The 19,337-nt window shown below is 35.3% G+C and overlaps 2 protein-coding genes and 2 long non-coding RNA genes across 5 annotated transcripts in view; 3 read left to right on the forward strand and 1 right to left on the reverse strand.

The window, feature by feature from the left end:
• Positions 1-19,337, forward strand: part of LOC134662437 (uncharacterized) — a 333,293-nt gene that overhangs the window by 113,709 nt on the left and 200,247 nt on the right. The gene's annotated exons all lie outside the window — the stretch shown is intronic.
• LOC134662453 (uncharacterized) overlaps positions 1-19,337 on the forward strand; it is a 167,563-nt gene that overhangs the window by 79,623 nt on the left and 68,603 nt on the right. The window lies entirely within an intron of this gene.
• On the reverse strand, positions 1,435-12,773 carry LOC134662414 (facilitated trehalose transporter Tret1-like). Its single transcript, XM_063518628.1, has 3 exons — positions 12,594-12,773; positions 4,261-4,402; positions 1,435-2,739 (listed from the first exon to the last, which is right to left on the reverse strand). The coding sequence occupies exons 1-3, from the start codon at positions 12,711-12,713 to the stop codon at positions 1,484-1,486; spliced, it is 1,518 nt and encodes a 505-aa protein (XP_063374698.1). The 5' UTR covers positions 12,714-12,773; the 3' UTR covers positions 1,435-1,483.
• Positions 13,196-19,084, forward strand: LOC134662902 (uncharacterized). Its single transcript, XR_010098105.1, has 2 exons — positions 13,196-13,243; positions 18,773-19,084. It is a non-coding gene; the product is annotated as an uncharacterized LOC134662902 (long non-coding RNA).

Here is a 19,337-nt window from a genome sequence, read left to right on the forward strand (position 1 = left end):
GTTTAGTACCAATTAAAAGCTTATTAAGTCTTCTTTAAATTGAATACAAAAAAAAGATACGTTATCGATTTAGATTTTTAATTAAAAATAGTTTTCTACTATAACGCGGACATTATTTCATTGGGTCAACTTTGTGAATTTTTAATAATTATTTTTATTATAACAGCACAATGCTATAGTAGTAAAATAAATTCTTTGTTTCTTTATCATTAAAAAACCAAAATAATCGTTGCAAATGCTTTAGCAGAAGTAAAGTTATCGATTTTTGAAAATATCATGACACTGTGCCGTCGTATCTGCGAAATGGCAGAGCAGTTCAGGGCACCTTTTGTTAAAATCGGAATCATGTGAGTGGATATGCATCATTTCGACAGTAGGTAAACATTAAAGAGACTTTACATGTCCCAAGTAATCTTTAACAAATAGCACGAGTAAATACATTGTTAGACTTGTTTTTCCTAATCATAGTTAATCAAAAAATCCTAAGGTTGTACAAAGAACAGCTATCTGCGTGATAGTGGCACATTTATTTATCACTGACATATATCGCTATCTAGTTATTGGTTTCATCAGACTTTAAATTCAATAAATAATTAAATTAACAATAATGGTACAGGTACACCCAGTCGCTGAACTGCATATCTACTTTATGCAATTTTGCATATTGCTGTAGGCACGTAATTACCGAAAAATATACATAATTTCTTTGTGATTATTGCTAATTATAAATAGTCTAACTAATTACTACCTATTTACCTAACAACTTGTATAATTTTATTAATGTTATATGTAGTACATTTTGCAACGAGGGGGGTAAGTGAAACATTAATTGAAGGGATGTTTACAAAAACAACATAACTGCTTAGAGCGGTTGACACTTTTTTAAGAACATTGTTAATCGTTTCAGGTGTCAACCAGTGTAGTCAGTTATGTTGTTTTTGTAAACATCCCTTGAATTGGTTTCCAATATTCTTACCCTCGGAGTCACACACAATGTTTTTCATCACACTTGTGAGTAAAAAACAAAATTTTAAGCGAAATAATTCTTAAATACGGTGGCATTTCTAACATTCGTCCGCCATAATATATTATACATAATATATGCGCATATTGTCATGTTTTGAAAAAGGCACAGTTCTATCCGGAATTCAGCCACAACTGAAAATTGTGTAAAAAATATTTTAAACATATATAAAATCAGTCAAATTAAATATTTTGAAACATAAACAAAAATACTAAACTATAATATTTTAAAAGATTACTAACATAATAAAAAAAGCTATAACTCCCTAGTAAGCTATAACCTTTTTTTTCACAGTCCATAACTCCCACGGGAACAATATGGGCCTTTGTCCTTCAGTACACTTGCATGAAATAAGATTTTTTTGAGCAAGTGTGATGAAAAATTAGTTATCTGTTAAAATAGACATTTACAGTAAAGAGATCCTCAAAAGTAGATGTATTATATTTAAAGTAAAAATGATTATACAGTTCCGTCATCTGGAACAGGTTTCGTTTTTGTTTGTTTACTGTTTCTAAAGTGCTCTTCGATTTCTATTAAAGTTTTACCTCTCGTTTCAGGTAAGCAGAAGAATAAAAATATAGTTCCTAGCATAGTTGATAATCCATAAAATAGGTACGTTCCGTGGTGTCCTATGCTTTCAAACATGGCAGGTGCAGTTTTTATCGTCCCAAAGTAAGCTACCGAGGTAGTCATGACACTAAAGCCTGAGCCTAAACCCCTTGTCTCCGTGGCAAACAGCTCGCCTACCATGTTCCAGGGCAAAGGCACCACACCAAAATTAGAAACAATAATATAAATAGCTATCAGACTTAAGGAAACAAATGGTGATATATGTCTTATGACACGGTTGTTGACGAGATATAAGTAACCAGATAGTGATATTAGAGTAAGACATGTAGACGCTCCACTGAATAAAGCCATCGGTCGACGGCCAAGTTTACGAAGTAGGAAACACGCAACAACTAAGGATACGCATCTTAGAATATCTACACTCAACATAGCTACACTCGATGTACTTCTGTTAGCATGGTTCCCGATGAGTTCTTTCATCATCTCAGTAGTATACGCGCAAATAACATTAACTCCAGTTAGCTGCGTTAAAACAAAGAACACGATCATTATGCAGAGTGGCTTCCAAAATTCAGGCTTTCTTATATTTGCCAGTAAGGTTTTTAGTTTACTCTTCGACTGATCTCTTTGAGATTGCTCAAATATAATTTTATCAAGTTCATTTTTCATCTCAGGACTTGTTCCGCGGTACCACTGGAATGATTCTATGCAATCATCGATTCGGTTTTTTGAAGCTAGCCAGGTAGGAGACTCCTTGACACAGTAAGTCAAAATGCATCCGGTTAGTGGAAATAATCCACAAAGTAAAGCTGCGTACTTCCAGTGCATTAGTGTTCCAAAAAGATGCGACATGAACACTCCGAAAGCTATTGCCAGTGACAAACCGGCTAAAAATACAGATCTATTTAGAGGGCTGCTGACTTCTCCAACAAACACCGAGCCCAAAGGACCCAGCCAGCCTTGGCAAAATCCAGTGATAAATCTTCCAAGTAGAACTAAATAAATATTATCTGCGAAGCCAATGATGGCCCATCCGGCCATATAAGGAAAGGATAACATAATCTGAGAACTTCTTCGGCCGTACCTCTCCATTAAGTACCCCGATATCAGGTTGCCAAATATAAGCGCAAACGAGGCGGCAGCAGCTGAAAAAATTAATAGTACATTATTGTAGGGGCTCGGAAGTAACTACTTGCCGGCTGAGGATTCGTTTTAAACGGACGACCTTGGGAGTCCGTTTAATTGAATCCGAAGCCAGGAATTAGCCTTCCAGCCGAGTCATATATAATTGCTTTTCTCAAAAATGGTGCAAGAAATAGAAATATTTTACAGAATCAACGTTCTAATTTTCACAGAAAAAAGTAAAACCATTAAAAATATTCGCTTTGCCGCCTTTAAAAAAAAAAGAAGTGTATTTTTCTGCTGAAAATACGCCAACCTATTTGAGACACCTAAATAGCCGCGGTACCAACATTATAATAATAAGTACTGATCATCTGTTTGGCTGTTTAATGGACCTATGCCTTCATTTGATGTGGCCATTTCAACTTTAAAAAAGTTTGGAACTCGACAAATAATGGAATTTGTATGCAACATTGCAGTCCCGAAATCGAGACTGCAATGTTTTTAACTTTTTAATTTTTGACTGATCATAAACTACGCACTTCGAGACCTACTTTTTAACCGGGAACGTCGACTTTACCGTCCATTTTTGAGAAAAAAGATATTCTTAGGTATTAGATACCTACATATTAATACGCACCTCAAAGTAAAGAGAGTGTACCTACGTAAGAAGCGCATCAGGTATGCCACGCAAATTCTCATGAACTTTTTTGTACCCGGTACCGTCGGTCAATCAATAGAGGAAGACGAAGATAAGTCTGCAACGATTCTGGTAGCACCCGCAGCGGAAGTGTTATTTTAAACGTCAAACTTCTATGAAATTATGACGTAAGTATAAATAATACATACTTGCACTGTGTGTGCTATCAAAATCGTTGCAGACTTATCTTGGTCTAAATCTGTCTCATATTAATATAATTTATTGTTATTAACAAACGCTTTATTAATATTATTATCCTGCACGTCATTCATAAATACCTACCTGAACAATCGTACGGGTACCTCACCATCATCTAAGATCTATAATGAGTTACCGTCGGATTTAAAGACCACAAGGATGACAAAACAAACATTTAAAAAGAAACTAAGCAATTTTTTATTAAACAAAATACAAAGTCAATAATACGTTACATTTTTATTTTATTTTGATTTTCTTTTACTGTACGCTAAGAATATAGAGTTAACCCCTTACCTCATGTCATAAATAAAAAGTATTTGTTTAAGAATGAACTTTAATAGTTGCTATATAGGGCTGCGCATGCGGTAAAGGGTTAAGTAGATACCTAAGTTTAAGTTACCTATCAACTACCTAGCTTGCATATACATAAAGGAGCCTCGTCTGCCAACAAACCACTCTGTGGTTTGGCAGAAGAATATATGTAATTAGTTGTAAGCAAGATCTCTGAATAAACGTTTTATTTATTTATTTATTTTTTAAACAATTTGCGCAACCCTGTACGCGCCACAGCGGGCATTCTTTCGTTGATTGACTATTAACCGTTGTTAAGTGGTTGTTACATAACTTTAAAAGCAGATACACGTACCTACCCAAGACTCCATTTCAGTGTTGAGCTTGTGGTCGAGCTTGTTCCTTCCGTGCTTCAGCTGAGGTATGAGTACCGCGGAGAAGCCGGCCGTGGCTCCAACTCCACAGTTGAGCATCACTGTGCCAAGCGCTGTCAATGCCTGCAATCAACATGTCAAATTAAATATGGACACTACTACATTTTAACAAATTTTACTCAAGCTAACTTGGTTAGGTTGTGCCGTGTGGTGCCGGCATCAGAAAAGAATAGCACCACCCCATCTCGTCCCGTGGGTGTCGTATAAGGCGACTAAGGGAAAACTGGCGACAGATATGCATATGAGCAAGGCTCGCCCGTATCCTTAGCGGGGTTCTTGCTCACAAGAGCTGTGCGCGCGCCACATCGAAAAAAAAAAAAAGGTTAAGTACCTTTCTAACAACTAAGTAACGGGTTTTTTAATCGAATCTTTATTTATAAGTAGGAGTATATTTCAAATTTTCATCAGTACAGAATTTTTGAAACCAAAGGAAAAGTGAACAACACTATTTCGGGCCAGGCATCGTGGTAGAGTCTGTGCGGAAAGAGAAGAATCGTGGAATGTATGATGGGGCCCAATACATTCCACGACTCTTCTCTTTCCGAACAGACTCTATTTCTAAACATCATGGTATCGTTTGCACAAGTTTTTGCTTAGAACAAAATGATTTTACTACAGAATCTGTAACTAGTGTAGAACAGGGTCAATTGAACCACGTGGCTATTATACTATTGTTCATATTTCGATAAATATTCCGAAATATGAATTGTCTCCTTTCTGTACAACACAACATGAGATGAATCACTAAATGAACATTTCATATTTATATTCATTCCATTACATAATATATAACCTGATTACAGAGATTACGGATAGGGTAATTAACAATTAAATCGCAGTGGCAAATTGGTACGGTATAGGAATCAGATTTATTTAGAACAGACGTTCGGAAAGAGAAGAGTCGTGGAATGTATTGGGCACTATACATTCCACGACTCTTCTCTTTCCGCCCAGACTCTACCTATATTATTGTGGATACTTAGGATCAAAGATAGGTACCAACAATTTGTTCTTAATAAATACTCTTCAACCAACATGAACCGTAAATATTTACATAAACGTTTGGCGCCAGCTATTGTAAATCGATCTTGTAAGTACTTACGGTAGGCTAGGGTCAATTGAACCTCATTTGATACAACCGCTTATAAATTAGAATCTAAAGTTACCAAATTAAGGGCGTATAGATAGAGACATTTTATGGTCAGTGCATATGTACATATACATTAAGATAGCACTATTTCGTTTAAAAATAGAAACGCTTATTTTTTGAGGAAGTGTGAGTTATGTTCCGATTACTATGTATGGGATAAAATATCCAGCAAATGCCCCCCATGGCTCTGATTACAGGTCATTAGCTACTCTTTTCATAAAATTTTCGATGATTTTTAACAAAGAGGTGGCTCTCATATCATAGATAACGCGTTGAATCGCGGCTTTGATCTCAGGAATTGTTTCTGGTTTATTCTCATAGATTTCACAAAACCCCAAAGAAAGAAATCGCATGGCGTTAAATCCCATGATCTTGGTGGCCATGACATCTAAATTTCGTGGGACCAAACGAATAAAATTAAATGAAAGGAAAATGTTTTATTCCAAAAATAATTTTCCAAATTTTTAATCTTACGGTAGATGTCGCTCGGGTCCCCTTGACCCATATGGTGGAAATATTTGCTGGCTATGGATGAGAGGGCTTGGTGGCTCAGATGGCAGAGCGCTGGAGTATCGATTCAGAGCCGTGAGTTCAAGTCTCACCCAAGACAGTAATTTTTCCACTTTTACATTTATTCTAAGCTTAATTTTCCATATGTTCAATAAAATTATACTAAACCGTATCAGTCTGGAAATCATTGCTGCAATAAATCGATTGTTTCATGGGCGTTTTCACAATGACAACACGTTCTATTTTTGTGTAACACTCCATTTTTAGGGTTCCGTACCAAGGTACAAAAGGATCAAGGGATCCATAAGGATGGTGCGACTGTGTCCGTCCGTCCGTCTGTCTGTCTATCTGTCACATTGCTAAATATCTCGAGGACTACTGAAGCTATAGATAAAAATTAGAAATAGTTATGAACACAGACAAGACATCCTCTAGACTGAGCATAGTAACGCTACCCCCTCTGCCACAAATATACGGTAGTTTTACTCCATCTTCGAGTCAGTGTCTTTGTGTGACGTCCGTGTCTTTGAACGGACCAATCACGGCACGGGACTCGCTCACCTCGTCCCCCGCACCCCAGTATTTTTGGCAGCATCGGTTTTATGAAATAATTGCTCTAAACGCTGTCTAGAGGATTCCTAGTCTATGGTTATGAACAACGCTAACTCAACCACATTGGTAGTGTAATTTCTTTATTTTATTTTTATTAATCATGGAAAATGCCCAATATAAAGGGGGGTTGCCCAACGTACAATACAGGTCGCGCAAATTAGTGAGCCAGTTTGCCGATAGATGGCGCTGCACACAATTACGCTTAGTATACTTTTGGGCAAAAGTCTTTCGTCATAAAAAAAAAAGTTTGTACGGAACCCTCGGTGGGTGAGTTTTTAAACGAAATCGCACTTGACCGTTTTTTTTATTAATAGCAACAATCATATTGTGACAGCTGTCAAATTTCAGAGCTGCCACGTACATACCTACAAGAATAAAATACACAATTATTAATACTTCGGTTACCGCGATAGTTAATTAATGATACGCGATATAATCAGTTATATTTCATACACAAAATTTAATAGTGCACTCCTATTGAGACACCCTATAGAATGCATATTCAATCGTATTTCGTTTTAGTAGGAAGCTTGGCCTTTTTTAAATCGAATCCTTGTGCTGCACTTGGAAAAACTCGCACCATCGAATCCAACAAAGATCGATACAATTTCTTCTGCAAATCTGATAAGAATGTATCAATGTTCATGATACTTTATCATATTTGGCAAAGACAAAAGTCGGTTTTAATGATTATAATTAAGTATCTGCGATTTCAATAAATGGGTACGACAAATACACAGATATAGCTTCTAATTTCATTTTAAAATAAAAAATAGGAACCAGAAATTAGGTTCCATTACCAAGTGAAACTTAACATTCGGGAATTTTGTTTATTTGCATGTGTAGATATGACACTTATTTATAAGTACCTAGGTAATGTTAATTTATTTGAATAATGTTAATATATATTTTTAATGTTATATTTAATATATATTTAAATATAAAATAATAATAATGTTAAAAACGATGTACTCTTCAATTTATACAAAACTTATACTTAACCGTGGTTAAAGTCTCGGAATTAGTTATATGTATATATATTATGTACATATTTAAATAATATTGTTATATCAACTGCCATACATTGTACGAGTACCTATTAAACAAGGGCAGCACGTGTAAATCATATCATTAATGATTTACCAAGTAAAGCTGCATTTTCATTATCTCAAGTTCGCTGAACTTAGGATTGTTATAATTTCTTGACTGTATTTATCCTAAGGAACTTTAGTGTGTACAAAAACTTGTACATTTTATTTATTACGTATTTGTATGATTCCATACAAATTGTATTACACCTTATGTGAATAATTGCATGAATTCTATAGTAATTTAAATTGTATTTTTTCTTTACTTATTTTCTCGTAATGCATGTTAATTATAAGATGTATTTTTTTTTTTTGAAAAGACGTGTCCCGCCGTGTTTGTTGCCGGTCTCATATTGGGATACCCTTCTCCAATTGAGGGGGGACTTAAATCTTCTCGGGGCAGAGGTGTAGGGTTGGAGCCAGTCTACCTAGCTTTATTTGACGACTTGACGTTCATAAGCGCATTGTAATTATGTCTACTTGAATAAACTATCTTTTATCTTATCTTATCTTTATAAACACTTGTTATTTTTATGTACACTATTTTAATAACTACTAACAATATTTTTTTAGTACCGCGATTCTGTCGCTAAAACGTTTACAGCTGGTCACAGTTCAATTTACAAGTATAGTAAGGCATACGTATTTCCTAATTACAATGCAAACAAGGAATGCCAAGGAAGTCCGGTCGGTCATTGTCTAATCATAATTCAATACCTATTACAGACTAGGTAGTTTAGGTTAATACATGCATCCAAACTAGTTCAAGGGCTTTATGTAAAGTAAATGACTCCAAGGTAGGTATGTTAGTTTCCGTTCATTTTTGAAACATGAATACTGTAAAATAGGAATCTGAATAATTATGTACCCATAATAGCGAAATTTATTCTAATTTAATATTTATTATTCATACCTGTGTAGGTATAGCTGCTTAGGTTCTTTAGTTACGCATAATATATTATGCCGTAAAATTTAAAGAATGTTAATGTGTGTGTTCATTAAAGTAGGTACCTACATACATACATTATAGAAGTTAAAAAAAATCACATATTATCTATATTTTTATGATTAATTTACATATTTAATGACAAACTGAGTCATTTAAAGTCGCGGATCATTTTAGAAATTCATATTCCCAAAGGTTTTATTACCTAAAACATTTTAATCTTATTTGCTCAACTCTAATGCGATTATCTCAATTTTGATTCGCTATACTTTTTGTAGGCGTTTTTTATTGTTGTAAGGCTTAATTTTATGTGTTAATTTTGTGTACTTAGGTTGAAGTTTTTTCACATATGACAATAATTAGGGCGAGCGAAGCGAGCCCTATCACTATTCGATAAACTATGCATTCTTGTGGTACACTTTACGGAAAAACTACTGCACCTTTAGGTTTGAGATTTAACATAGTAATTTAAATTCATGTCTAGATGTGTTATCAAACATAAAAATATCATTTTATAAACCTAAAAAAATAAAATAATGTAATAACACTTTGTATTACTACTAGCGCCATCTGTTCGCAAAATAATGAATTAACATTCGTGCTAATGTTAATTATTTATTTCTCTAATAGATGGCGTTAGTAGTAAATAAATAAATATTGGACATTCTTATACAAATTGACTAAGCCCCAGAAAAGCTCAAGAAGGTTTGTGTTGTGGGTAGGTACTCAAACAACGATACCTATGTGGTGTTTTCAATTTCAATAATGTCGATGGCGCCTACGCCATTAACAACGATGAATACAAAAGTGGGTTAACATTTTGGATTCAGACCCAACTCGCTTCGCTTGGTTTGAATCCCAATTTAGCAATTAAGTTTCTGTGAATACCTACTAGAATAATCAATCTTGCTGTATATGCTGCGCAGGTCAATTCACTCGTAATATAACGTTTTGTGACGCTGATGAACTGGTCAGTCATGTTGTGTTAATTAGCAAACTTAAATCGGGTATTTTCAGTTTGAGAAACAGTTTTGGCGCCATTCATTTATTACGTAAGACGATTTTGAGGTGAAGGGGGGGTCGAACATATCTTATTTTTTCATTTTTTTTCTTACTTGGTGGGAGGGGGTTTTCATAGTTCTTACGTAAGTAAGATCACAAAGATGCGATATTTTTTAATTTCTATGAACTTATGACGTTTAAAATAATAATAATACTTCTACACTCTATGCTATCAAACACGGTGCAGAATTAGCTTAAACGAGCTCAAGTACCTTTGTCCTGTACAAAACTACAAACGTACGTACAAATAAACATTCATAAAAATATTTGTTTGAAAAATAAACACTAAAACAAACCAAACGTGTACCTGCTCATTTTTTAGGGTTCCGTAGCCAAATGGCAAAAAACGGAACCCTTATGGATTCGTCATGTCTGTCTGTCTGTCCGTCCGTATGTCACAGCCACTTTTTAACACTTTAAACTCTCGCGTTTTGTACACATATTTAATTAGACAAACGGGTCTACCGCGATATAATTTCATTGTTTTTACCTTTAATTCCGACGTTTCAGCTGAGTTGCACCAGCTGTGGTCACGGAGCTGTGGTCAGCTGTGGTGTGTGTTGGTGGCTGTGGGACGTCAGTCTTTCCGTGACCACAGCTGGTGCAACTCAGCTGAAACAATGAAATTATATCGCGGTAGACCCGTTTGTGTAATTAAATAAGTAGATGTATTCTGAGAACCGCATTAAGATTTTCACAAAAAAATTGAAAAAAAAAACAATAAATTTTGTGGGTTCCCCATACTTAGAACTGAAACTCAAATTTTTTTTTTTCATCAAACTCATACGTGTGGGGTATCTATGAGGTCTTCAAAAATGATATTGAGGTTTCTAATATATTTGTTTTCTAAACTGAATAGTTTGCGCGATTACCACTTCCAAAATGGTAAAATGTGTCCCCCCTCCCTGTAACTTCTAAAATAAAAGAATGATAAAACTAAAAAAAATATATGATGTACATTACCATGCAAACTTCCACCGAAAATTGGTTTGAACGAAATCTAATATGTATAATATTTAAAACCTTCGCGTTTTGAACACATATTAACTCACATTTATAGACGGGTCTAACGCGAAATTTATTCAATTACCTTTATATACCGACGTTTCGGAAGAGCTGATGCTGAACCCTGGCAATACCTAGTGGAACTCAGGTTTGTTGCAACATAGGCAAACGCTGTTTTGGTCATCAGACTTGTCTCGATGAGCACTTAGGAGAGTAGTACCCAAGATAAAACTGATGCTGAACCCTGGCTGTGCTTATTGGAACTCAGGTTTGGTGTAACGTAGGCACACGCTGTTTTGGTCATCCGACTCGTCTTGATGAGCACTTAGGACATTAGTACCTAAGATAGAGCTGATGCCGAACCCTGGCTGTACCTAGTGGACCTCAGGTTTGGTACAACGTAAGCATACGCTGTTTTGGTCATCTGACACGTCTTGATAAGCACTTAGAAGTCCCATGATACCCATGACCCATGATATGATGGTATGAAAGTAAAAAAAGTAAAAAAGTAAAAAAGTAAAAATTATTTATTAACCATGAAGAATTGTTTAAGTACAGTATGCAGTTTATCAACGACTTCCACACTAGGCTAAGCCTGTATCGTGAAAGTCAGCTACATGCGTAAATTAACCAAGTAAGTAACAGCGGCTTGAAGAATCCGATACATATAGGTAGTGCATGCAAACTTATACTAAGTATTTAAATAATACAATTAAAGAAGAATGTTACCTATGAATGAAATGGAGGCAAGTAAGTTAAATGGAAGCAGAGGGTTACGCAAAATGACTTAATGATGATGTACCCATGATAGAGCTGATGCTAACCCAGGCTGTACCTAGTGGAACTGTGTGTGTGTGTGTGTGTTTATGTGCGGAGCAGCGTGATTATCGCCAGTAGGTATCCAGACGGAATAGTTTTTCGCTCAATCGTGTGGTGTGGACGCAAAAATTAAATTCACAGACATTGGCTCGCTGACCCAACGTTATGTAGGAAAGCCAGTTGGCTTCCTTAGAAAAAGTACTGGGCGACCGTGTAGGATATACCTAATAAGCGCTTATGAAATTGTATATTACGTGTGGATGATATTGGCAATTTGATTTTGTCGTCTGAACACGTTATTAATGGACAAAGTAAAAGCTGTGACAGACAGGCGTACCGGACAGCAACCGGGGTCCGGTTAGTATATTTCTTTCTTGCTCTCACTTATAGCTGCGTTGCCTGCGTTCTTAACGGACTTATTACGTACCCACTCGATCGAACATGAAACAAGCCTCGGATTGGATCAAAGTCGCAGTCCGGTACGTTTAGGTAGAAAAACTCCGCGAGCCCTTACAAAGCTCTGCTTTTTGCTAGTAATACTCTCGCTATAGGTGGTTGGATCAAGGGCCAGACGCAGAAGGCGGTGATCTTGGACACGGCGCGGATAGTCCGCCGGTTCCTCTGTCTGCGGCCCTGACCACCGGCACCGGCAGCTTGGGCCTTGCCCCGCTGCTGACGGCACCCTAGGTTAGGTTTTTATATAATGTGTTTATAATATTTTTTAAATTGTTTTTGTAAGTGTTTTTATATTTTAATTTTATATCCATATTGTAAAAAACCGTAACTTAAGACAAAAAATAATAAAGGGAATATTAATTAATTAATATGTATTTAAGTATGTAAATAGGTTATATTTAGTAGGTATGTAAATAGGTGAGCTAGGTAGGTAACTTCGGCACCGTTGCTGGACTTGCTGGTCAGTAGTCAGAAACCGAAAAGTGACCTTAAATTACCATATTTTTTTAACAATGTAACTTTATGTATGTTTACCTTACGTAGACGAAATTTTCGCGCTTTTTTACACTAACCACACTTATTTCAATATTGTAATGTAACACACACCTGTCTACGATACGGCGTTTTCGTATTGTAATACACATCTTTGACTTCAGTGTCTTTTTCTAAACTTTGCTTGTGAATTTTCTCCAATTCCGCAGAAATTACTTTGTTTTCGTGCGCCATGGCGAGACAACCGGTCAGCACTGTGCCACCAGCCCGAAACAATTTTATGTTCTTGCGGATCTCTTAATAGATACGATATTATCTTATCACAATGAGCGAAGCATACTCGAACGCGATCAAATATTAGTAAGAAAGAACACTTCAGTAATTATATAAATAGGAGTGTATGTCATTAACTGTCGCTTAAGTCAGTAATCATTTGATTTATAAACAAACACGTTAGGTATTTACTGCAATTTATTATGCGAATGATTTTACGACCTGTCTGCTGGTGGGTAGTGGGGTCACCGGCCTATGAAGCCGATGGTCCCGGGTTCAAATCCTGGTAAGGGCAATTATTTATATGCTCTACCTAGTTAATAAAATCTTAAATATTAAAGATTGTAACTAGGAAATTGTAATTCTACTCGTATTATTATTTGAAATAAACATATTTAATAAAAAATATGATGAGCACAGATATTTATTCCTGAGTCATGGGTGTTTTCTATGTATTTATAAATATTTATATGTTATATGTACCTATATATGTTGTCTAAGTACCCACAACACAAGCCTTATTGAGCTTACGGTGGGACTCAGTCAATTTAAGTAATAATTTCCTATAATACCTAATAAGGTACTAAAACGTATAGGTAATAGAATAGTTAACACTAACATTAGGTACTGAAGTTATCTAGACCGCTTTAGGAATGTATTATTAAATAAGTCAGTTAAATATATTTATTTAACTGATTTAGTTTTCATTGTAAAAAAGTATAAACAATATTTTACAAAAGTCTGACTTTTGCGCACCTACCTAACATCAATTTCGATCACCGATTTTGTTAAGCGGATTGCCCAACCATGATATCGAACGTAGGTATGAATATAATTATATATTTCAAACGAATTATTATAATTTTTAGACTAGGATGGTGATACCCGTATCACAAAATATTATAACGTGAATATTAAGAAATTGTAAAATAAAACATAAATCTGTCAAGAACCTAGAAACATTAAAAATATGTAAATTCGACAGCTAAAATGGCTTAATGTCATTATATTCTGAGATTTACTTAAGTACAGATTATTCATATTATAATCGCTTGTTACGCAAACACACATAAGTCCTTTAAGTGTCCTATACTATAATAGTTTAATAGGGGAGACCGAGGTGAGTTAAAACAGAGGTAAGTTGAACAACGTCAATTTTGCATTATTTAACTTATTTATGTATAATCATGTTGAGACAAGGACGCTTATTGACGGACCAGCAGACGATGGGACGAGGCTAAACATCGTCCTTTTAGTTATACCGTAATGTCACTAATATCACCATTTGACATAAGCATTATTAGGTAAATCCATATCATATAAGGAGAATCCATATCAATATCCATAGCATATATGTAGTTATTTCCAACTTATTTATAATATAAAATATAATTATTTAAGGAACCGAATTTGTTAGAATGGATGTAATAACAATAAAATTGAGGAACCGAGAAGGAATTTAACTAATGCTAATGCTAGATGATGCTAGGGAATGACTGTCGACCAGCTGTCACTCTATGTTAAACTTATGTTAAACTCGAAACTTACTCTCTTCCATGATTTGTATAATTTCTTATTTATTTTTAAAATGCCCGTTATTTTACTTATGTATATTATGTACCTATATGGTAAATTTATTAATAACAAATGAAAAAGTTTTAGTAGATATTCAGATCGTACTAATCTCAAAATTTACTGCATAGTATGAATATACAGCTGCGTAATTTTATTTCTTTGATTTATTTATTTATGATATGAAGATACCTACATAATTTGAAACCCTCTGTTATTTATATTATTTTTAATTACTAATTAGGTACGGGTTTTGAATCTTGGTAGGTACCTATCATTATGGCCATTTATTTGTGTGTTTATCACAGAATTTTTGTTCCTAAGTTATGGATGTTTTCTATATAGTACCTATATAAGTATTTTTCTACTCCAGCACTTAAATGTGTCAATTAAATGACTGACAGTGATATCTAAAGCAATGTCATTTGAATGCTTTGTCTATAGGCTCATAAGATGACTGCTAGCAGTCATCTTATGAGTATAATACAACTGCTTTATTTTTTTTAAAGATACAAGTTCCGATCATCTTGATTGAAAGAGGTATGTTTTCATTTACAATAATAACTCTTTTTTTTTAAATAATAACTCTTTTTTTTAAATAATAACTCAATTTTTTTTAAATAATAACTCAATTTTTTTTAAATAATAACTCTTTTTTTTTTAATAATAACTTTTTTTTTTTTTTTTGCAGCTGTCATAGAAAAAGTAATGTATGCAACAGCTCATAATTGGTTCTTAAAATTCTCGGGTCTTTTTTTACAAAACTCGACTACGTCTCGTTTTGTAACTTCGACCCTTGAATTTTAAGAACCCTTATTATATCACTGTTGCATAAACTACTATTTTATATATCTATACACGGTGTATATAATATTTGGTTATTATTATTTATCTGTCAATTTCCTTAACCTTTTCGACGCCGTCTCAAACACAAAAATTGTCCCGCTGACGCCACGTCACCGAAGTGCCAAAACTGAAATTGAACTTTAAGCATATGCACGTAAGTCTATGTTGCTCTGTGGTCTATGACCGATTAATCGGTCTTTGGCGTTAAACCTACGGTGCGAATATATCGGTCATTGGCGTCCAAAAGGTTAATAAACAGCTGCAGTTGACATCCGAACGTCAACTTTAGACTTTAGATCTATTCCACAATCAATAATTCTTTGAATGCAAATAATATAATACGTAATATGATGTTTATGCAGTTTATGGAATGCTCTTACTTTATGCCACATAACTATTACATTCCTACAGGCGCTACAACGCTAACGTGTTTATTAGGTTTTTTTTGTCTTTCCCGTACGCAAAACGGAACTATGGTGTTTCTGACATTTGAGACACGTGCCTGGAGCCGAAGCAAATATATACGTAGATCCCGTTTCGACATTTTAATAAAGTTCTTCATTGAACGGAAGCTGCCCGTTCACCCCTGCTCGTGTCATATGGGGCTCGTGTCAGAGTGTTGAGTATTGAGAGTAAATGGAATTTAACTTGTCCTAGGCTAGGTGAAAGTGATGAACGAAATAATGGGCTATGGTGTGTCTCTTCTATGAAAAAGGCTAGGCAGCTAGTCAAAGCATACTCGTAGAAAGGTCCTAAACAAAATCAAGGGAATGAATGAAAAGATCATTTCGAGATTGCGAAATCACATAAATAAGGAGCTGGTTTTAAAAATAATTAATTAATTTCAAATCCCGAAAAGCAATAAATGAAAAGAATGAAGAATGTAATTTTAACTAGTTGTCTAAGTATAATATTAAAATATACCTAATAAGTAGAACTGCAATCTGACAGTTTTACCGCCCAACGGACGTAAGTAGCTTTTGCGGCGACAGTGCATCCCTTCGTCGCAGTTGACATCCACGTAATCAATTTGACCAAATGTCCTTTGCTATTATATGATTTATTGCTTTATTGCAAGATTGACAGAGGATCCGATAACGTATTTAAATTTTTCGATGTAATGTGTGCCCTTAAGAGTGCCCTGCAGCATTACCCGAAGGCTTAGAACGTACGCTCCGAGCGGAGCGTCGAGCGGCTCGACGCTACGTCGCCGCTGCAGATCAAGCACTGCGTATCTGGGGGCACGGCAGTGCCCCCGCCAAGTCGAGCGCGAAGCAAACACTGCCGTACCATCCTTTACTGGAACCATTTCGCCGCATTTTCAGGCCCCTATTTCAGAACCTCTGGATAAGACCAGAACGCAGAAATTTTCGTCATCCAGTAAGCTATAATCTCTTACTTAAAATCCAAAATTTCAAGTCTGTAGGTCATTTAGATCCGAAGTTAAGCGAAAGCAAAGTTTCGCATTTATGACACTCACTCACTCACTCATGATCATCAGAATAGAACTAGTACTTCCCATAAACTCAGAGAGCTGAAATTTGGTACAGAGTTAGGGTTTAATGGCCACATAAAGGGAAAACCTAAAAATATTGCAATATCAGTCACGTTTTAAAGATCTAAGAACTGCATAAGTAAGTTTGTAATCCCATATAAATATATGATATTACAAATTTACTGTTGCAGTTCCTACAAATAGTAGGTAAAGTAAAGGTACACTACGATGTACGATGTGAGTATTAATGAAGATATGTTTAGTTATGATATGTGTATACATAGTATGGGTATGAGTACCCGAAAAGAAGGACTGCCTACAAAAAGAGATGAGATCCCATCAAAAACATTACATGTAAAAAGGTGCAAGTCTCGCAACACTTTTACTACAAAAAAGTTTTGAGATGTAATGTGAAACTAAGTCGGTTATTTTAATCAGTGCCAGGGGGTGTTAAAACCGTATCAATAAGATATCTTTAATTTGTAATACATATAATGACTTGGCAATCGCACATAATGCTTTACTCGTACCGTACTCGTAAATATGTGTAATGCTCAAACTGCAATTAGCGCTAGCGTTATGTTCAATTAGAATTATTTTTAATAGGTGACGATGATCCTTTTTTGTCATTATGCAGCCGTGCGATGGCCAAGTCATTATACGTATTACAAATTAAAGATATCTTATTGATACGGTTTTAACACCCCCTGGCACTGATTAAAATAACCGACTTGGTTTCACATTACATCTCAAAACTTTTTTGTAGTAAAAGTGTTGCGAGACTTGCACCTTTTTACATGTAATGTTTTTGATGGGATTTCGGTGATTTGATCTGTGATTCGGATTGCGACCACACCAGCGTAGTATTTCGAATTAGTATTCTACCCCGCACGTTGGATTAATATTTGTAATTGAACACGTATCTACTTATTAGATAGATTAGTTGTCAACTGAAAGTGTAGCATGTGATAATGACAATTAAAACTTTCTGGTTTCAATTATTTCACAATTTCACTTCAAAATCTGTGAAAAGCAATGAAACGCTATTTTTGAAATACGAGCGATAGAAATTGCTAAAGTCCCAAAACTGCTTAAAAAGTGTTACGTTGATTGAAACTAACACGATCTACTTACTTATTATGTAAACTGAAACTTTATCGCGTGCACTCGGTGCACTACTTGCGTGTGTAGGTATTATAATAATGCGTGTCTACCTATAATTTCGTCTGCTGAAAAACCTGTACAGCTAGAAGATTTTGATACAATTCCTTCACAGTCTGCCTGAGACCAACGACGTAATGTCACGTTCGAAACGTCAGGACAATTAGGTAATAAAAGTAAGACGAGTGCACGGCATAAAGTCCGGTTTTAGTATAAATTATGCTTAAGTGTTGCTAAAAATAAGTAAATTACAATATGCAATGTAGATTTTACCAAGTCGATTGGTTTATTTGGTAGGTGTAGATACCTATGGGAACATTTATCTAACATCTTTTCGGCGTCGCGTCGCAGTCGGTTCGGTGAAGAGGTAACAGACAGACAGAGTTGCTTTCGCATTTATAATGTTAGTAGTGATTATGAATTGGGTTGCGAACGCCAAAAATATGTATTGGGTTAACCTAATAAACGTTCACTTACCGCACCTGCACGAGCGTGGCCTTACTTCATTGTCCATTGACGTGTAATGTCAAAGTGTCATCATATAAAACGCTGCTATGCAAAAAATGGGAATCACTTTGCAACTGGACGTTTGAAGGCCCGTGTGTGTCGTGGTATTTTTACCGTGCATTTATAGTGTAATTACAGGTAAGTACCTACTAGTAAACAACAATGAGGGAAATAAATTAATAGATAGGGTTTTCAATCTGAGGGAAATAAGGGATTACTGACTTAGGTAATTAGCTAATGAGATGGGGTTAGTTGCAAAAAAGTGTGTTATAATACTGTAGGAAAGTAATTATACTTACATAAATATATAACGTATCTTGGAAAACAGAAAACACTCCTTTTTTGTTACAAGTTTCGCCCGTGTGCATAAACAAAAACGTCTCGTTGAAAAACTTTGGCGAACATCTAATTAAATAAGGTTGTATTGAATTATATGAAGCGGTGGTGGCCGAGTGGATATGCCGCCCGACTTTCAATCCGGAGGTCGCGGGTTCAAATCCTGGCTCGTACTAATGAGTTTTTCGGAACTTATGTACGAAATATCATTTGATATTTACCACTAGCTTTTCGGTGAAGGAAAACATCGTGAGGAAACCTGCATACATCTGCGAAGAAATTCAAAGGTGTATGTGAAGTCCCCAATCCGCATTGGGCTAGCGTGGGGACTATAGCCCAAGCCCTCTCGCGCATGAGAGGAGGCCTGTGCCCAGCAGTGGGACGTATAAAGGCTGAATTATTATTATTATTTTGCGGACAAGCGAAGATTCCAAAATTGTAAAGTAGATTTTTGACCATTGCGCTGGTTTCAAGGTTTGAGTGCTAAACAAAGTTTGCCACCGAGTGAAACGCGACTTTTTTCTTTACACCAACGCGAATAACGTAGATACTAACTGTAAAACATTGCAACTCAAACCCAAATGAACTCTATTAAATAGTTATCGTTAAATATCTTTACTTGAAATTCAATTCCACCAGTCAAAATTAGAAAATAATAAAATTCAAAA

The sequence above is a fragment of the Cydia amplana genome, chromosome 3, assembly GCF_948474715.1.
Source record: "Cydia amplana chromosome 3, ilCydAmpl1.1, whole genome shotgun sequence".
NCBI lineage: Eukaryota > Metazoa > Arthropoda > Insecta > Lepidoptera > Tortricidae > Cydia > Cydia amplana.

Bases quoted from the DNA above. Each gene is read 5' to 3' on its own strand.
- LOC134662414 (XM_063518628.1), bottom strand. From the start codon at position 12,713: ATGGCGCACGAAAACAAAGTAATTTCTGCGGAATTGGAGAAAATTCAC. The intron at 4,403-12,593 runs GTGTGTGTTACA...TGTTGATTGCAG, and splicing joins AAACGCCGTATCGTAGACAG to GCATTGACAGCGCTTGGCAC. The intron at 2,740-4,260 runs GTACGTGTATCT...TAATTTTTTCAG, and splicing joins TGAAATGGAGTCTTGGGTAG to CTGCTGCCGCCTCGTTTGCG.